This window comes from Echeneis naucrates, chromosome 4, assembly GCF_900963305.1.
Source record: "Echeneis naucrates chromosome 4, fEcheNa1.1, whole genome shotgun sequence".
Taxonomy (NCBI): Eukaryota; Metazoa; Chordata; class Actinopteri; order Carangiformes; family Echeneidae; genus Echeneis; species Echeneis naucrates.
The window spans coordinates 15,784,382-15,805,888 of NC_042514.1; the positions used below are offsets into that span (position 1 = coordinate 15,784,382).

At 39.4% G+C, this 21,507-nt stretch overlaps 1 protein-coding gene across 3 annotated transcripts; it reads left to right on the forward strand.

Annotated features, from left to right (window-relative positions):
* The first annotated feature begins 380 nt into the window (after positions 1-380).
* ttc14 (tetratricopeptide repeat domain 14) lies at positions 381-11,963 on the forward strand. 3 transcript variants are annotated; one of them, XM_029500795.1, is made up of 13 exons: positions 381-953; positions 1,987-2,120; positions 2,975-3,174; positions 3,448-3,532; positions 4,455-4,584; positions 5,046-5,201; positions 5,881-5,952; positions 6,097-6,216; positions 6,912-7,034; positions 7,879-7,996; positions 9,905-10,011; positions 10,143-10,327; positions 10,367-11,963. In XM_029500795.1, exons 1-13 carry the CDS (start codon positions 820-822, stop codon positions 11,101-11,103), a joined length of 2,301 nt encoding a protein of 766 aa, XP_029356655.1. In that variant the 5' UTR covers positions 381-819; the 3' UTR covers positions 11,104-11,963. The 3 variants fall into 3 exon arrangements, with proteins under 3 accessions (XP_029356655.1, XP_029356653.1, XP_029356654.1); XM_029500793.1 differs by having other exon boundaries at positions 1,966-2,120; positions 10,143-11,963; XM_029500794.1 differs by having other exon boundaries at positions 10,143-11,963.
* The last annotated feature ends 9,544 nt before the right edge of the window (positions 11,964-21,507 follow it).

The window sequence follows — 21,507 nt, forward strand, 5'->3', positions numbered from 1 at the left end:
TTTTTAGGACAACCCTTTTTCATTTTTATTCAGATACCTTTCAGTTATTTAAAATAATCAATCTGGTAAGGGGAAAATTAGTTGCTGGCTTTAAACTGGTAAGCGATTGAATTGACATTGATCATAATTACATTCTTTTCTTTTTTTTATATAAATGCAAGTCATAACTTTTGAGGATGGGATTTAATTCGTTTCAACAGATAGAACCATCTTTTTATAGTTAAACTTGGCAAAACTTTCCTAAACCAAGCAGTTAAAATATATTATATCGAGAAGCACTATAATACCTAAATAAATAAATAACGAAGCATTTCAAGTGCCTTTATGGTTCCTCGGCGGAAGAGCGTTTTTCTCCGGACACTTTTCGGTGTAACACATGTGGCGCTGGCTCACTTGTCCACGGCTGTTAACCGAGTAGCTGTTACTGAACTGCGTGCTGTACTTTATTTTCGGTAAACAGAGGGACTTTTTGGAACTACAGACATATTTTGAGATTTGATTTATGAGGAGGGGAGATTAAAAAGCCATTGTTAAACCGTAAGCACGGGCTAACTAGCGTTTGTTTTGCTAGGCTGCTAGCCAAACGACACTAAGAAATGTTGAATTTTAGTTAAAAGCACTAAGCCAGATTTACGCTTGTGCTCCCTTTGTGATTCAACAGTTCGCCACTCCCTACACACTTCTGTCAAAATGGTATGTCTACTGGCTTAAAACGATTGTGGCTCTGCTGCACTATGAAAGCCTCATTTGCTAAATGCTAACAGCTAACGCTAGATCATTGATGTGTTAAATAATGTGACTACAGTAGTGTAAAAAAAAATGGACAGAGAGCTGTTGAGACAGTGTCTCACGTATCATGGAGCGTCTTTGTTGGACAAACTGAAATGTGAACAGACAGAAAACCCAGACTTCCAAGCTGTGGTGTCTGACCTGAGCAAGGCCACCAGTGAAAGGTAAGACAGGCTGCACACATGGACCATGAACTCCACAGCATTTCTCTGAACCTCTCCGATGTCACTGGTCTCCACAAAATCCTCTTTAAATGTTCATCAATGATCTGTTTCGGGTTCAGGTTATGAAAGTGAACAATTTGTGTGTGAGTTTTGACTTAAGAGAAAGGATTGCTGTGCCGTAGCCCTGGAATACCAGAACATCCACTGCACCTCCAAATCTGTACATTTACAAATCATCAATCAAGACTGCACATACACATGTATACATTCAGGTTATCTGTAACCGCCCATTATATGTATTTAAAATAAGTTTAAATTCCCTTATCCATATTTATTTCTGCCGCCTTTGTTCCACTTGATACTACATGACTAATTTCTTTGCTTACAGTTTCAGCTACTTCTTGCCTCAGAAATTGTTATTGGTTTCATGCTGCTAGATTCAGGAGTAAAATACCTCGTATGCACTAAAGTATTTTTAAAGATTATGCGTATTCTTATGTGATTACTGTTTGCTCTCCATTTATGTCACCATTTACTTAATCAAAAACGTTAGCAATCAATTTAGAGTCTTTGAAAGCCTTTTTAATGTCATTTACAAAGTTAGTGAATATCTTTTCCTACCAGCCCTAACCAGTAATGTGTTTGCATCCCAGTAAATAAAATAAGATGACTTGAGATTTCAATTTTTTTTTAATGTGGTGTTTCCATCAATATTAGGATATTTATGCAATTAAAGGGTGCCTTAATTAAACTGTAATATGATTTTAATAATTCTGTGTGTTATTCGAAAGAGTAGAAAAAATGGGATATAATAGAACATTTCTGAAGCGCATTGTTCATATTGTTTTGTTTTTTTTTTCCCCCTTTCAATCCCACATTTCTATATCTATTATTTGAATTAGAATTCTTACTCAACTACTTATGTCACCATCTCAACTGTTAATATGCTGAATGCTGTGAATTTGACTGCTATCAAATCGTTAAAGGATTATTTTGAGTAATAGCAGTTCAGTGTTTTATATTGTTTATCTAGCAAGGGTGAAGAGCAGGGCAAGCCCCTTGTGGAGCAGTTCATTGCAAGGAAGGCTGACATCCTGTTCTGTCCAACATGGAAGATTGCCACTTGTCAAAAAGAGGGGCATGTGGAGGAGGAGGAGGAGGCTGCAGGTTGGTGGTGGTTTGACCAAATATATCAGGCTCCAGTCAACTGTCAAATCTTTAGAATACAATTTTGGCTTGAAGATTCTGAGCTATCAGCTTATTCAGTGTTAGGGTTAGTGAGTGATTGTCGTATTGTTTGATTTACATTCCATGTAACATGTTGACAAAAGCTGTCACATGTGAACACCTTTGCTAACATCTACAGTCACAGGTTATTATGGGCAAGAATAGGTTTCCTTCCTAGGTTGCAGAAGAATAGAAAATACTGTACTGTCTACATTTTCTGTACAGATAGCATCTACGACATGACATTTAAAACATGTTTACATAAAACATGTCAGGCACATCATAACACATTTCAAAGGTCAGTTAACAAAGTCACAAACTAAATTAAAAAGAGCCCAAAGTGCCTTGAAGGAATATAAGGTACTATGAAATATATTAATTAAAAGTGCAGAGTTTTGGCATGGTCATCCTTACTGATTAAGATATTTTATGGCAACAGGAACAAACAACTTTTTATAGACTTTTTCATAGACGGTTTTCTTTGCCCACGGGACTCTGTACCTCTGCCCTGAAGGTAGTAACCTTCTATGCATCCATATATAAAGGATGGCTGCAGTCATCTACAGCTTTGTCACTCAAATGCTGAACATTTCCATCATAGTGATGGGATGCTTTATTTTATTTGCAATTGCAATGTGTAATTGTACTGCCCAGTTTAATTACTTTGGAGAGTTATTCTTTATTCTTAGTGATTCTTTATGCTGCAAGTGGAGCTGAAATTGATGTCTTTGTTTTGAGTGATGCCTGTCTCTCTGAATCCTAGTAAGAGTTTCCTGTGTGTGTGTTCTCCCCAGAGCCTTATGCCACCATGCCACCTTTGGAGTTGTTCATGGAGGTGTCATATGAAGAAAGAAGATCCATGCTGTACAGGGATTTGGAGAGAGGAGACATTGTGGTGGGGAGGATAAACAACATAAGAGAATATGGCTTCTTCCTCACTTTGCTGTGCATGGCAGGAGGCCTTACGAGAGACGTAGAAGACCTGGAGTTGTCGGTAGGTTAGCAAGCATAAACAAGTGAATCTACAGGAGCCAAGTTGTAGTTCTCCGAAAAATAAAATCGAACTACTCTTGTAGGGGTGGAACTGTGTGGATCTGTTAGTTCTTGAAAGGCTGGCAGTGAATTTTTCTTACAATGTCCAGACAGGAGATGAATTAAAGACGAACCAACATAAAATGCCTTAGTAAGGGCTCACACCACAGTTCAATGCTGCTTACCTCTGGTGACACTGAGGACCATCACATTGTGTTTTTCTTTCTACTTTCAGGCTCTCTGTCACATCAGAGAAATTCCCACAACTGGCAACCATGATGATCCTCTGTCTTACTACCAGATTGGGGACTTCATCCGTGGTTAGTATTTTTTTTTTTTATTATTTTTTTTTTTTTTATACGAATCATTGTCACCAAAGTCCCATAATCATTAACTACAGTCTGCTGTCCAAATTACAAACATTCCATTGTTTTCAGCCTCTGAAACCTCAGTTTAAACTCAGATAATCTCAGTAGTTAATAAATGCAACTTCCTCATTCATTTCAGTTAGAGCACGGTGTGAGTAAGATGGAGGTGACATAGCAAATTACTGACAATACACTGAATTATCTCATATTTTATTTTCACCTTGTCATCTTCCGGATGGGGGAGGATGAAAACCACCATCTGTTCGGTGTAACGCTTCCTTCTTTGAGGAGGATGTTTGTTACTGTTTGTGTTCGATTTCTTTTTTTTTATGACTGTTTGATTTTGGTATGGTTAGCTCCACTGTAAGATAATGATATGAAGACTTGAATGGATTGTGCACTCTTGCACTTGTGTCTCAGTGGGATAATCATGTGGATGACAGTCCTCGCTCTCTTACAACAGACCATGTTTGACGTATGACTTCATAGTGTGAGAAAAGCAGTTTTACTTACAAATCAGAATTAATATGAAATCCTAATACATACCGTAAATTGTAAAACATGAAAATATAACATCAATATTGAATTAATACCAACATGGTAAGATATGAATCGAATTTTGAAAATAGTTGTATGAATATTGTTTTTTGGGGGAGGCAAATTTGCATGATGCCAGCTAATTTTGGCAGCCATTTCACCCTGTCAAGTTGCACTTCAGTCATATTAATTTGAAATTGATGTGATGTATCATGTTGGTCCCTGAATTATATGACCCAAATCTTATTTTGTTTTTCATCAAAACTTGAATTTCTTTGAATGTTTCCTCTACAGTACATGGCTGACAAACAAAGCTCTATGCGTTCTCGTTCTGTAGCTGGAGTAAAAGACATTGACCGCTACCAAGAGAAGATCACTGTGTCCCTGCACCAGGCCTCTCTTTCTTCCAACTTCGAGCACATCAAGCTGGGAGTCATTACTCGTGAAGAGCTGCCTGTGCACTACAGGTAACATCGCAGCTTGAGCCGACAGAGCACAAGGAGATACTGAGCAAAGTGGATCAAAATTAACTACTAAATAATAGTTTTAAGAATTACTACATGGAGTAATGGCTGCTTGTTTAATCACAACTCTAAATGTAACATCAATATTGAATTAATACCAACATGGTAGGATATGGGTCACTTTTTGAAAATAGTTGTATGAATATTCTTTTTTGGGGGAGGCACATTGACATGATGCCAGCTAATTTTGGCAGCCATTTCACCCTGTCAAGTTGCTGTTCACTAATGCGCCCACAAAACAGAAATAAACCTGTGAAGCGCATTGTGGCATGAAGTGCTATGACTATTTTTTTTTTCTGTCTTTCTTTTTTGCAGTATTGTATAGATCTTGTTTGTGCACAGGTCTGTTATCATGTTGTACCCCTGAATTTTACGACCCAAATCCTATTCCATTTTTCTCTCAGTCGTAGTGTCCGTGCAGCCAATGACTCCAGTGAGACATATGAATATATACTGAAGAGCTGCCATGGTTACCACAACCCCTCTGTGGTGGACTACCTGCTGGAGAAGGTTGGGATCACCGATACTCACCCACCATCAATGATGAGAGGACTACAGAGGTAAATACATTGACCTGCTAATTTCCTGGTTTCCAACAAATTGATAAAGCTGTCAAAAGTTTTACTGTACAGTTCAAAAACAATCTTTGTGTTTAAATTGTAACTCTGGACTCACAAGTCTGTGTGTTTACACTAATGGTTCCGTGGTTTACATTTAAAGAAAACACAAGAAAACAAATTGAACCTTTAACAAAGTATTGTTAATTTAAAAGTGCAGGTCAATTGTGTTTCACAGCCTGATAAACAAAAGCAAGTACTATGAAGTACTAGTTTTGTTGTACAATAATTTTCACATGAATACGACTAATTTCATACCTGCAAACTTGTGGCTTTTCAGCAAAATTCACTGATTTTCAAACAAAATATGTCATTTCTGTGATTCGTCGAGATCCAAAGACTTTTTTGGGGGGCGGGGGATCAAAGTATGGATGGGACTTACAGAATTATGTTATGGCTGCCAGAAGGTAGTCACCTTTTTCAGACCTTCTGAGTTTGCAGGTATGTAAATTTATTTAAAAAAATCTCCAGAAACATCCGATAACTTCAGTCACATGAATACCTAAATTCTTTAAAAAATTGCCATGGGGAAAGGGTGGTTGATAGGGCTCACCATATAGGAAGCAGCATCTGTAATGGTGGGTGGCAGTGTGTTTTGAACTTGTATCTTTTTCGTCCACAGTAAACTTTTCCAAGAGGAAGATTTTGCCTCAGCAATCAGGAAGAAACAGTCCGCTTCCTGGGCTTTGAAGTGGTAATGCTAAACTTATTCACAGCAAACAGTCGGGGGGCTCCTCCGAAATGCAGTTGATGAACTTTTGAACCTTGAATGTAATCATGCTCCTTTTGGGTTCTTTTCATTCTATCACCTTAAATGTAATATTTATTTTGTCTTTAGTGTCCGTGCAGGTGTGGATCACTTCAAACATGGCCGTCATGTGGAAGCCATGAATGAATACAACAAAGCCTTGGAGATTGACACGAATAATGTAGAAGCATTGGTGGCACGGGGAGCTCTGTAAGTCATACAACCTACTTTTGATGCTATAACTCTGTTACAACCCTCTTTAGGTTTAAGTGATTATTTTACTATGCATATAGGTGCCCTCATTGATTTAGATAAGTGGACCTGTTACGCAAAAAAAAAAAAAAAATGGTTGAAAATATTTTCTAAACCAATATTAAACTGGAAAGTAATCACTGGCAAAGACTTTATCACACAGCATGAATCGAAAATTCTAAAAGAAAATGGGAGGAACAACATTTTCAAAAGTTGCATATTGTTGTAATGCCATAGTTCTTTGGCTCAGTGACTGCTCAGTATAAACGCACAAAGCTTTAATTCCTCTGAACCCAAGTAAAGCATTGACCTATGAAAGAGTAGGAAGGTGTATTACATAAAAAAATTTAGATTTTATTTCCATGTGATTGCAGAAACTACCAAATCCATTTTCATTTTCAAGACATGCAATTAACAGTTGCAGATTAATGATACCGAGTGGTGTTTTTGTGTTGCCTCAGTTAGTGTTGGTAATATGCTAAAAATCTAGGAAAAAGTGGCATCAGAGCAGGTTTAGTTTCAAATATATGTATATATTTTTTTTATTAGAGCATAATTGTCAGTCACTTGTGAAAGTTGTTGTAAACACGATGATTGGCCTCTGTTGATGTAAAGTTTCTTTTGGTCTCTTTTGTGTTTGCATCCTGGCGCAGGTATGCTAACAAAGGCAGCATCTTAAAGGCTATAACAGACTTTGAACTGGCTCTGGAGAGTTGTCCAGATCACCGCAACGCCAAAAAATATCTCTGCCAGACACTGGTGGAGAGAGGAAAACAGTAAGCGCTTCATTTTGTGTACTGACAATGCAAAAAATTCAGCAGGCTCATATAGTGGGTATAGAAAGTATTCAGACCCCCTTAAATTCTTCAATCTTTGTTATATTGCAGCCATTTACTAAAATCATTTAAGTAAACTTTTTCCCCTTCATTATGCCCTCATCATTACAGTCATAATGATGAGGGCATAATTTCTGTGTTTTCCTGTCAAACTGTGTGTACATGAATGGGGAAAAAAAGAATGACTTTAACAAATGGTTGCAATGTAACAAAGAGTGAAAAATTTAAGGAGGTCTGAATACTTTCCATACCCACTGTATCTGAGCATGTTGGTGCATGGTGCCATATTCAAATTTACTGCTAATCATTAATTACATTGTTTTAGTTCTGTCCACACGCATGTACCATTAGCACAGTTAGTTTTATACCTCTTATTTATGAGTAGGCCTATGTATAGTCATGCTAATAATCTGGTTCTGGGGGAGTAATGCCTTGATTCACAGCTTCGCAGAACTGTGAAGAAGCAATCAAAATTAATTTTAATAATTTCATTTATCCTTTGTAATATGAGAGATCAGCTGCCATTTTGTACATAAAATCTGATTTCCTCTTCTCTCAGTTGGCTTCAGATCAGCTTGGTTTGGTCTCCAGCGCTGAAGTGATGTCACAAAATAATTTGAGAAATGCCTTTTAGCAACAATTATGTGAGCATCAGTAAAATGAATGGTTTGTTTGCAAAAGGAAAGAACGATTATAGAGATTGATCGTTTGATTGTTTATATGATTGACATTCTTGACCATTTTGACTCAGAAAGCCGTAATCTGTCTGTGTGTGTGTGTGCAGGCTTGAAGAACAAGAGAAACTAGTAACAGCAGAGGGATTGTACAGGAGAGCTTTGGCTCTAGATGACTCAAACCCTGAGGCACAAGAAGCCCTGCACAAGATCTCTGACACTATACAGGTGAGCGGGCGATGGCACACGAAAGGTTCAGGGAAGATGGTAGGTGTGTACGTAACTATTTATTCATATGCCAACAATAATCAAGGCCTGTATTTGAATAAAGTGTCATGTCATGACCTTAGAAATTCAAATAAAACAGGTGTAGCAAACACACACACACACCACTTAGTGTTTTTGTTGCCTGCTTCTTTGTGGGTTTTTTTTTTTTTTTTTAATGTTTCACAAATAGATTCAGCTATTGCTGCAGAGCATGTCATCCAGTTTAAACAAGAAAGCAAGGTGCAAGTTGTGTCTGTTGTGGTGACATATCAGTTGGCCATGAAGACAGCTGAGATGGCCCTGATTAACACATCCTGTCACACGTCTGACATGGATGTGAAGGTGTCCGTTTTCTCTCGTGTGGTCCACTCTTTCTTTCAAGATTTAAAGTTTTCTGAAATAAGTGATTTAATTTCATCCAACCTTTCATCTAGCCATACAAATTGTCTCTGTGTTGGTCAGTCTACACTCTCTGCTCATTAACCAATCATAGGGAAACCTTTGCTTCCTGGAAACCAGTTACGATTGACACGCGTCTGCTGATTGTAAAAGTGTTGTATTTAAAAAAATAATAATAATAAAAATAAAAATTATTTTTGTAACCAACACAAAAGTAGCCAACACCTGGGTATATTGTATAATAATAACTACGCTATATTTGCTAAATGTTATGTTGCCTTGGCTAACTGGATGTCCACTCAAGTCTGAGCTAAACTGAGCTCATGCACTAAAACAAAGTTCTTTATCCCATTTCCATATTACATACTAAATGTATGTGATATATTCTGATACTTTTGGGGTGCTTAATTTTTGTAAAAATTAACCACATAAAAAAATCTAAATAATTTTTCAGCATGTTTTGTCTTGTCATAGTTTTCTACCAGCATGAAAAAGAAATGGTAGAGCAGCGTGTCGATCAAATCAAACTTAAATGCCACTTCTAGTTAAACTGGGGGGTTGTGAGCATCCATTTCTTACATAAGATATTTCCAGACCAGATACTGGCCATTTTAGAAGCATCCCTCTGGGGCGTATCAATGACAGAAGATAGAAATGGCCCGCTCTAAAAGCTACAACACTAGATGAGAGAAGGTTGGCGGTGCATGTGGGGGCAACTGTCCAGGGTGCTGAATCGTGGCTGAGCACATTTACATGAGCACGAACATAAATGATGTACACACACTCGTAATAGTTAGATTATTCATTCTTTTTTTTTCTTTTTCTGGGAAGATGACATTTGTGCATAAACACACAAGCTGTTGATGCTGTGCTGTGGTTTGTAATACTGATGAAGTGTTTTCATGTGTGTGTGTGTCTCCAACCCTGGGACTCTGCCGTTTAATCCTTCAACTGCCACGGTCTTGTCATCTGCCTTGCGGTGCGGGATGGGGTGGGTGGAAAAAAAAACAACCCCAAAATAAACTGCACAATGACAACAACTCCTCCTCCTGCACACTTGGCGTGATGCCACATCGCTGGTCCAATACGGTAATGTTGACACCTTCTCTGTCTCAACGGGGAACGCTGTCTGTTCGCTCGGCACATCTCTGCATCTGTCTCTTCATCCATCTGCTTGTATTCCAACTACCTTGCTCCTGGGTGTCCCTGCCTTATTATGGTTAATATATGGCTGTGTGTTCCTCCATCACTCTTTCACCCATGCCTGCTGATTGACTCTCCTTTTCCACCTCATACCTTCTTATGGGCAACATTAATGGCTGGGGAAAAAAAAAAAACAAATGAATGACTAAATGCTGTTTTCGGGCTCCGGGTTGCATGTTTTTGGATCACTGTGTGTACGTGTTTGCATGTGTGGGCTTTTGCCTGTCAATGTAATGGATTGCCTTGCCCCGCTCGGCGACCATGAAGAAATCAATTCGCCTGCGAGAGGAAGTCCTGGCTAAGGAGCAGGTGAAAGCTAAGACCAGCCAGACCAGTGCTGACAAATTGCGTAAGATCTTAAAAGAGGAGAAGAGGTGAGTCTGTTCTGATCTTTTAAAGGTATGGCAGGTATATGTACTGCCGGTAAAGGCATATAACGCATATCATAACAATAACCAGCTGTCTGAATAGAATAAGATTATCAGTGAACATCTCTCTTTCTCAGGATGAAGAAAAAAAGAAAGAGGTCGGCGTCTTCCTCATCGTCATGCTCCGTTTCCATTAAGAGTTCTTCCTCTTCTTCATCGTCGTCCTCTCGCAGGACGTCCAAAAAGAAGAAAAAGAAACATCGGAGGTCTGAGCACAGACATAAACGCCACCGCAGGATCTCATCGAGAGACAGCAGGAGGAGTGAGGAGGGTAAGAGTGAGGAAGTAAGGAAGGATAAAGATGAGGACGAGGTTGAGTGGTATCCCGCACCTCCCAACACCTCTGCCACCTTCCTCAACCAGAAGGGAGGCCCAGGGTTCGTAGTGAGGGATGAGGAGGAAGTAGAGGAGAAGGATGCTGAAGAAAAAAGGATCTGTCGGCTTTATTCTTTGTCAGCAGCGTCAGAGAACGAAGAGTCTGACTCCTCCCGTAAAGAAAGCAAGAGAAGGGACAGAGAGGCGAGCTGGACAAAGAAAAGGAGCAGTATGAGCAGAAGCCCAGAAAGAGAGAGGAGCAGGAGCAGAGAAAGGAGGGATAAAAATGGGGAAAGAGGGAAGGAATATAATAGGAGAAACAGTGACACAAGTAGGAGAAGAAGCTCGGGCGAGAACAGTAGGCGAAGAGTGTCCTGTTCGTCTGCCGATTCAGAGTATTCACGGAAATCTAGTGTCCGATCTGAGTATTCAGGAAACACTGGCTCTGCGTCTAAACACTCAGACAACAGGATGAGATGTGACCTTTCAAAGAGGAACTCCCTCGATGGTGGTAGGTATGAGGTCAGAGGGAAGAGGGAAAATTTTGAGGCAGAAGTGAAAAGTGACAGTAAAAGATCAGAGAGTACTGGAAATCATAAACCAAGCGGTGTGACCTCAGCCGCAGGGGAAAGGCCTAAGAAAGAACTTCCTGCTAACCTGCTAGATATTTTCAATCAGATTGCCCAGTTTGAGAAGGAAAAGGCAGTTGGGCCAAAAAAATAACTCTAGAGTATACCAAATATAAGTGTTAAAAGAGACTTGAAATGGATGATTGTCCCATTTATCCACCCTCTGGCTCAAAGTAGTTCCACTGACACATGGCCAAATGGCCCAAGATGTTTTCCGTTACCATCAGTGTTGCTGAAAATGAGCCTGGAAATGTCTGGTTCTTTACGCTCGATTTAAGGCCTGTAGTCAGCTGTAATTGTCTGTGGATAGTAGCTGGTCAGAATGTGTTTAAAATATTTATCTGGATGGATGGAAGCTAAAATTGAAATAGTGCTACTACTTTTCCAAATTAATGTGATAACATCATGTTGCTGTTATTAGCAGTCATCATTAGTATAAATCATTTCTGCTCAAATCGGGTGCTACAGGCTTTAACAGCTGTGGTTTGTCAATCTTAAATTCAGGCTTTTTTCTGTTAAAGGGGCTACATGTTTCTACATAGCTAAAGGTACCACGAGGAACTGTTTATTCCCCGTTCTACTGAAGTTTGCATGCTAATCAGCTAACCCTGGTGTGACCAGTACTGCTGCTCAGAGGGCGTATTTAACCTGATTCATCAACACTGTGATGACTGAAGTTGGTGGAGAGTGTTGCCACCATGTGTGCTGATGAGAAACTACACGTAGCAACAGATAAGATTTAAATACAGCCCCATAGACAGATAGCAGCTGAATGTTTACTGCCTTGTGCCTGTTCCTTTCTGTGGCTTGATGAATCTCCATTCAGACAACCTGACTGTTCCACGGTACCTTTTCCAGCTTTATACACAAACACATGTTCCAGCTGCATTACAACTAATCTCTTGTTGTAAAATGAACTTGGTTGAATCAATAAAGCATTCAGTGTGAAAATCACGCACCACCTGATTTCAGTCTGAATTTTAAGGCAATTCTTTTTTACATTGATCAGACAGTTTCACCTTTTTGCCCTTTTTCCAATTCCCTCACTTTTGTAATGAATGATCACCCTCTACTACTAATAGAAATTTCATATTTTGCTGATTACTGATTTCTAAAACTACAATATAATGCTAATCCCAAGGCTTGGAAGCAGAGTAGGTGAATATTGAATTACATTTCTCCAACAGGCCATGTCTATTTCAAGAGAATGGAAATTCATAAACTAGTAGTTTAAAAAAACAGTCTAATTTAATCTAATTATGGATGATGTTCACTTAGTTTCTCTACAGTTGACATTTACTCTTTAAGTCATACGACTGAAACATTTACATTTACAGATAGAGGGACAAAGTAAATGCATCAGTCAAAGCTTTGGGGCTGTTTCCACTGACTTCAGGATCAGCTACACAGCGGTCAGACAGAAATACCACTTTTGACGAGGCGTGCCATCCCTTCTGGCTCAGTAATGTGTACAGAGGACTATTCCTTTTTCAGCAGGACATTGAACCCTGAACATGCATGAAACTTACTGTAGCCGTAAGTCTAAGAAGACTAAGCTCTGCTCGCCTATGTGGCTTTACCTCCACATTTACCTGAGTCAAACTTAGGTTAAAAAAAAAAAAAAAACACACAGGAACATCACACTGATCAGGGATATCATCAAAGGGCTGCCTAAGACGATGAAATCAGCATACTGTCCTTATCCAGCCATTCAGACGCTTGCTGTTGTTGGAAACATCTCTTCTTTGATGGCTAGTCACCAACAAGTCAAACTTGTCATCATCTACAGGATGCATTTTATGTGAATCTTTGTACTGTTAATACTTCCTTCAGTATTAACAGCAGGCTGGTAATTATTAAAATAACTCCATCGCTGTTGAATGAATTGCCATAAATCCATCTCACAAATTTCAGATCAACAATATTTGGTTTTATGACTAAGTGTGTGCATGTTAAGCACAAGAATAGGACTGTTGTATTGCTGCTAATGTAGTTAACATTTGAACATTTGAAACACTGCACTCAAATATGTGGAAACACTTAAAAAAAAAAAAAAAAGAAAAAGTGATCCAACCCATCTGGCTCTCTCTCATGTTCCAACTTTGCAAATCAAACCAAAGGTGGTCTTGTGGCTTATTGGTGATTTAAGCTACTTGGTGTCATATATTTGATTTAATAACTGGACACCCACACATGAGCAGCAATGCAACCAGCCGTGCGTCTCCCGGTGCCAAAGTAGCTTACTTTAGGCTTAGCTGACAACCTCTCGCTTTCCTCCTCAATCATTACTGGTCCTATCGTTGGCAAAGCAGCGGAGAGGCTACATGTCGCAGTCTATCTTGTTAGGGCAGATTAACCACAAATATAAAGGAAGCAAAAAAGCCTCTTCAGCCAACACTGTACACAACACAGCACAAGCTCCTGATCCTATCCTTTCTGTCTCAAGTGCCTGCCATCTTAATGGTTAGAAATTGTGACTCCTGGAGACGCTGCAGTGGTTTAACTTGTCTCACTGAGTGCTCTCTCTTAGTCATTAGACCTGTAAAGACACCCTGAAGGAGTTTCTGATCCTCCGAATTAGGATTCTGGATTATTGTGATGAAACTGCAGTTTAAAAATGGTGGCTTTTTGGATTGATGCTAGATCGCATGTCACAAATTATATTAAATTGAAAGATTTTTTAAATTATTTTTTGTTGATGAATTCAAATATTATCTTAAGCCTGCAAGCCTTGTCCGATAAAATGTCCAGTATGTTAATATGAAAACCAGAAATTGGATATTTGACCCTGAATAAAGTAAATGCACAGTCAATGTTTATCTTTGGATCTATATGATTCCCCACATTTGTTCGGTCATCATGAAGCATGGATCCCAGTTTTGTTTCTTGGTGAAGTGCTTTAGATGTGCCAGCTAAACTTGATATTCACCCCGGCAGAAACAACGAAGGTAAAACTCCATGCAGAAATCTCTTCATACAGCAAACTATTCTGTTTTATTTCCTTTTCATTGCAGTAGAGATTGGACACTTGAATCAGCAACTCTGTGAAAAGATTATTGCCACACTGGTGAAACAGTGTTAACTGTTGAATAGACGTTATCGGAGCAAAATACAAAGATGTCATACAAGTTGTGGTGAACAGAAAACCTCATCCTAGATAACGTCAGTGTGGCTGTGATCACCCTTCCCTTGGCGACGGCTCCCAGGCTAGCTGAGGGCCAGGCTATTTGCTGAAAGGTCCCGTGGTTTTTGCAGGTGCTCGGTCTTCATAACTCTGGCTTTATGTTTGGGGTTGTTGTGCTAGGGAATTAATAGAGGTCAGTCACCTTCCAACAGTATGGCAATGCTAGATAATATATATAATATAAACCTCTAAGCTTTGCACAGAACTGCGTGTTGGAGGATCAGCCAGTGCACAGTGTACCAACACAGGTATACTCATGGCAGACCAATAGTGTCGCATTAGGTAAGTATCTGCCAGGAAGGTACTGAGCACCACTGAGCGTCACTGCTTCAGTGATGCTGTTTTGATCTGGACTGCCTAAAACGTCCCAAATTCCAGGTGGAGCTGAAGCAGTAATACATTTCCCCATCGCTGTGTGAGCAGGTGCCTCTCTCCACTGGAGGGCAGTAAAACACTGTGGTCCTGCTGCTCCCGCCTGCCTTTGTTGCAGCCAGGGGTTGAACTTGTAGGATTTATATAGGATTTTTCTCTTATCATGATCCATCTCCACGGGAGTTGGAGATAGACTGATGCCCCCGCACGAACAACAGCGTGATCATAGTTTAAATAAACATGTAGCCTTCGTGGTGTCATGACAAATCCTGCGTTGCAGCAATACACTTCACTTTGGACCCAGAATCAGTAAAATGATATCCACTCATTTGGCTGTTTGTTGGTACAACTAGCTAAATCTAGCTCAGCCTCATGGAGTTTTAATATCCAATTATTTCTTTAATGTTTTCAGAACTTCACCTTCTACCACTGAAATAATAAGTGCATTCATTTAAAGAGGAGCATCTAATTAACAGCTTACTGTGTTATATAATAACGATGTATATTCTCTAGTTCCTCTTCAGGTTTGTCAGCCCATTCAACACTCTGGCTCATGAGGTTGGTTTTGAAAACATTTGAGTCCCTGGGGTAAGAATAGATCTTGTAATGCACTGTAAAAACCTCACAGCAAGAAATCGATGTATTTATTTATTCATTTATTAAAGTAAACGCAATTACAAGAAATGAACATGAAGTTTAAAAACAACAATTTACGGAGGAACGTGGCGTAAAAGCATAATGATGGGAAAATAATAATCATGAGCTTCTTGAAAAGTGAAAAATTCACACTCTCAGTGAAATGTAGTTTCTCAGAGCTAAATATGATGAATTCTGCCCCCCCCAAAAAAAAGAACAAAAAAAAAACAAAAAAAAAAAAAACAAGATTTTAAAAATAGAAAAAAAAGAAATGTTGGAACTTAACATTTTTACATACGGGAAAATGTAATCAATTTTTAAACATGAGCTGATGACGACATGTTTTTCTATATATCATACTAATGAGCTATCAGTGTGGATACTCGGTTAACATGGTTATCTTATTGTTTGTTACAAATAATGTCTTCACAACTCACTCAGCGACGCACGTGAACACATGTCCATGCATGCTGCGTTTGGGCCACAGGTACACCTCATCCCTGTCCTTTTCTGCAGACCTGAAGGACTTCATTTCTCAGGGAGTTGAAGTCTTGACCCTGCACTGCTGCAAAAAGCTGAGAGTGAAAAAGTGGCAGAGACCGAAAAGAAAGAACGACAGAAGGAGGGTGAAAGGTGTGACTGCTGGAGGGAATAGAATAAGAAGACCTTTAGTCCTTAAAGGTGTGGGACTCTCCGCTGGTTCGGGAGGTCAGCGGCAGCAGCTGTCCTGCTTGACCGACTCTGATGAAGCTGCAGATTCTCGCCTTCATGAATCATCCCACTCCATTTTCCTCCTCCTCCTCCTCCTCTGTTCCCACCTGGACTCCTTTTCACAAAGAGAGGGGATTCCTCCTCTTAGGCCTCTTTCTTCGGCACAGAGGCAATCAGAACATTGAACACGCAGAGGGAGATGAGACATTTTAAATTAGTGTTAGGACAGGGGGAGACAGAGAAGAGGGGGAAATGACATTTTTCATTTTCTACAATAAAAGCTACTACATTGAATTCTCAGAGCATGACAATACGGAGGAGTAAGTAATGGAATAGGAGCAGACGTGGTGTCTGTGTGTTAGTGGATAATGAGGAATTTAAAGATGTACGGTCCTGCCATTCAGTCAGACCCTCACTCTGCTGCTGTCACTGGCTCTCGTCTCAACGCTGTCACAATACTCCACAGAGCCTCAAACTTCCAGAAATTATTTCTGCACTCACCCGGAACTGGTCTTGGGCATCAGCTAATCTAGCGCAGTGCACTGTCTTTCTATCACGGTAGTTTACCGTCCTGATTCAGGTGGCTTTGACTTGAAGTGTGGTAACCACGACTCCATCACCACCTTAGCAGAGTGGGCATTTTCACGTCATATTCACGGGTTCACCCTTCAGCCATTTAGCATTGCACCTCACAGAATGGATCTTAAAAAGACTATCCAAAACAAAAGCAGGAGGGCCTTTGATAGACAAACTCTTAGGAGAGAGTTAAGTGAAAGTTAGTTTATTCTGCCGCACCAGGACTTAAACCAAGCAGCCATCATTCTTGTAACTGTACAGGTATTGACCTCGCTAACGTTTGTCACCAGCAGTGGAGGATAATCTGTACTACACCATCCATCCATGGTTTTCATTTTAGACAGTCATCATATTGCAACTCATTTACTCGGAAAAAGAGTTATGTAGCCAATATGATTCATTCATTCATTCATCCATCCATCCATCTTCTACCATTTATCCGTTTCTAGATTGTGGGGGTTGCTGGAGCCAATCCCAGCTCACTCTGGGTGGGAGGAAACCGGAGAACCTGGAGGAACACCACACAAGCACGGAGAGAACATGCAAAGGAAATGGCCAGCCTGGGAGCTGAACCCAAGACCTTCCTATTGTGGGGCAACAGCGCTAACCACTATGAGCAAGTATTTTGAAAAACACAAATCAGTGACATGAGATTTGAAGCTCTGGATCAAACGCATGTGATCCATCTTTATTAGTGAGCCATGAGCAGTGTGGATAACAATGAATGTGTATTGTCAGTACGGTTAGAATGAAGGTTTGTTGAAAAAAAAATCTTTTTTGAATGGAAAAAAAAAGTATGCAGCACCTGTGTTGCAGTATCTTTGAACCTACGTATTCATATACATTTACTCCGCTCTACACACAAACACTTTTCACTGCTTAGTAGTTTGCAATAAAATGTTGTCATGCATGCAGTAAGGAGTTGTACAGTTGTACAAGTGTGTAGCATATGAATGTAAATCCCCAGAAGACTGTGACGAACATCAATTATGAGTATGCTCCCGTACCAGAGCGCCTTTACTGTGCATCATGTTGTGTATTATTGTCTCTGGGTGATGTTAACACTTTCCATGTTATATGATGTTTTGGTTTTTTTTTTAATCAAGGTTTTCAACATTCCCTCACTTCGCACACAAACAGATTCACACAGTTTGTTCACCTCAGAATTACTCATGAAATTAGCAAAATCAGGGTTGAAGATTTTTGTCCAGACACGTGGAACAAGACAAAATGAGCCAGCACATAATCTGAAACCAAAACTAATGAAGAAGGCCTCAATAGGAATCCAAAAAAAAAGGCTACGTGTGCATTCACCATCCATGCACATGTGGATAGACAATAATATTTATCCATACAGGAGTGTGAGTGGGCTGAGGCCAGGATCGATCCGACAGCGTTAACCACTGCTGCACCATGCCGCCCATTTACCTTTGGTCTCTCTGCTTCCCGTTCTCATTTCTGTATTCATGAAACACATTCATAAGTGTGATTTTTTTTTTTTTTATTATTTCTCATGGAAATGAAACAGCTATGCCAATCAGGGTTGTTTTTCCAAAAAGGGGAAGTTCACATCCAGAGCCAGCCAAGACAGGACAGAACTGATTTAATATTTTATTTCATCTCTTTCATCTGGAATCTTTATGCAGTAAATCCACCCATTACTTTAAATATCCGTTAATGTGCCAATTATTTTCCAGAGTAATCCATCATTTGCTTTGTCAGTATAGTCGCAGAGACATGAGCTCTTCACTATTTCCCAGATCCAGCTGTGGCATGTTTATATTACATGTTTTATCTAATCAGCTCTCAGAAATCTTTCAAAGAGCAGAAAATCGTCACATTTCACACATTTCAGAAGCTGCAATCAGAGACTTTTTTATATTTTTGCTTGATATTTTACTCAAATATTATTCAAATTGTTGCTTGTGAATATTCTGTCGATGGACTGACAGCTGAAGTGCCTCCTACCCTGAGCTTTCACCTGTCACTGTGTTTCACTACACAGAATATATGGACAGAATCTACACAGATGATTCACTCCTGACTTATCTGCTGCGGAAATCGAATGAGGTGTGCTAACACATTAGCATGTCTTCATTGTTTTTGTTCAGACTTTACACTCTAATAATAATGATAACCACAGTATTTATATAGCAAAGTATATCCTTTAGAAACATAATGTAGTGACATCATCAGAAAGCGCCATAGCAATTTGAGCCACAGAGAACCTGTCAAACACTGGAGGGCCCGTTTTCACAGGGCAGAAATATTCTTTACCGTAAGAACTGTAAACCCTGCTCTGAAATAATTGCTGCTCTGTGAGTGCGTGAAGTGGAGAGCAAACCTCATTTATTAGAGTCTTAACATCCCCCAGGGGCCATTTTTCTCCCAGCGAGCAGTCATTAGAAAGCACACACACAGCAGGAAGCTCCAAGACAAAGTGCACATCATTGTTCTGTGAGTTATTCCTCACAGCCTAATGACATCATGTTTCGTGTTATTCTATTCATTTCACAAGTGGCATTCAGCATTCCTTACTTTCGATTTGCTGTAGTAGCATGTGTGTGCGCATGCGTGCCTGTGTGTGTGTGTGTGTGTGTGTTTTATCTAAAATGTCCAAAGTTTTAAATATTGTTTTTTGATATGGTTTTGACAGCTCTACTATCAGTGTGTGAACCCAGTCCTCTGTCTCTCCCTGGCAGCTAGGCGCCATTTAATTTCACAGTGTCAGGATGCCTATTTGGAGTTTTCATTTCAGTACCAATACAGATTTTTTATTTTTTTTCACTAATGAATTCCAATTTTGGATGTTAGATTTTTTTATTCCTACAGTCATTACTGAATTGGAGCAGTGAAGAGGCAGGAGTTCAGGCTTGGAGAGAGGCTGCACAGCCAGCACATTAGAACATCCTCCAGCTTGTGTGGATGAAAAGGCTAAATGTTCTGGATGTGTTCATGGCCAAAGTGAGAGATGAGAGGAATTTGTTGATGGGCTTGAGTAGAGGTAGCGGTACACAGAGTCCTGACCTTTTTTTTTTTTTCTTTTTCTTTTTCTTACACCAGGCCTTCACTCTCCAGCTCCCGTCCCAGATTTGAATTTTTCACCATTTTTGAGTCTGTGCATATTTAATTATTCTAGTCACCACTTATGACTGATACTTTCTGAGCCTTCAGCATTCAATTGTTGCATCCTCAGCGACTCTGAAGATGCAGGCACAAGCACATTGTACACCCAAAGGAAATTTCCTTCCAACAACAAAATTACACTTGGATACAAAACAAGCGTGCACATCCAAGTGTACAAACACATACACATTCATATTAGCATACACATGCATTCAGATAGACACAGATACAAAAAGATGTTCTCACAAAGCTTGCAAATTCCATTACACTGTAAAACTCCAACCAAAAAAGGATTTGGATTAATTTAGTAAACACTGGGTCAGAGCTGCAGCAAGAACTGCGAGGAAGTGAGGTGTGTGTGCTAGCACGCCTGGTGTGTGTTTGCATATGTGCACATGCATGTCCGTGCGTGCGTGTGTGTGAAAGAGAGAAAGAAGGAAATGCTGACTGTGTGAAGCGGAGACTCCCGGCAGCAGTGGCAGCAGCAGCAGTAGCAGCAGCAGCAGTCTAAACCCAGCCACTCTCTCCAGAGATAGCACTTCTTTCTCATTTGCTCTGGCCCTATTTTAATAATAGCTGTGCATAAGTAATTTCTAAAAGGCCAGGCAGGCACATGGGCGAGGGTGGGGGGGAAATTAAACTCATTTTATCTGTGAGCAGGTGGATTCCTATTTATCATTAACATGCATAGAATTTGCACAATGTTATTTCTTGCTGCTGCTACTGATGGAACGTCATCCAAATAATGTCGGAGGAGGGTCTGCCTTTTTTCTTTTTTTTTTTTTTTGCTTATGCTGGAGTGAAATTCATAGATAAAAGTACTTGGTTTTTTTTTTTTTTCTTGCAATTTTCTGCAAACGGAAACTAATTCTGGGAAGCTTCTTATTACAGTGCAGGCTCATTTGGTTTGCATTAAAAGGGGGACAGGAGCGACATTAGGATTTCTGCCAGATTGCCAGGAGATGCTCCAACATTCACTCTTATATCATTAGTAACGCCCCTCCCCCGTCTACTTACAGAGGCCCTTTTCCTCTTTTAACTGGCATTAAACAATCTCTACTCATTATTGGCCCAATAATAAAACTGGAATATATTTGACTTCCTGATTTAGATCCTATCAAAATATTGGAATGTAAATGTGTCATTCTGAACACATGATACGGAGGTTAATAATTGCTGCATATTCTTTGTGTTATTTTAGCATAATTCAACTGCAAGCTTATTTCGCTCTGTCTCTTTTTTTGAATTAGGGTTGTAGTTTTTAATTTGCTTTAGATTATTCATCTTTTACTGTAATAGCATCAAAGCTGTTCCAATTTTGGCATCGAAAAATCATAATATTTTGACATTCCACATATTTGTTACATTTCCAAATACATGTACACCATATATATATAATTATATAATTATATATTATAATTTGACCTGAAGAAACTTTCACAGCTGATGTGCTTAGGTATATTGTTTTGACCAAGCAGTATTCCATAAGTCAAAAAAAAAGAAAGAGTTTAAAATGGACAACTAAGAATTACAGCACATTTTCTGAATCTGAATCTGAGAGCCTGAATCTGGTAAAATGTTTAACATTTTAAATTCCAAAAATTCCTTAAATCAAGTGTTAATAATAATTTCTACTTTTCATATTATTAGTATAACTGTGTGAATATCTTACCATACCATACCATAAAAGCTTTTTTAGACTTTAAGGGCATTACTAGTATTGAGACTGCCATCGTCAACATATAGGCCAATATGAAAAAAAATAAAAAAATCTAACAGGATATTGAGCTCATGATCAAACTACATCTAAGTGAGCCACACTTTTATATCTCTTGTTACCTCTACATCCACATCCATGTTGTTGTCATGTAGTGGAACAACAACACACGCCAC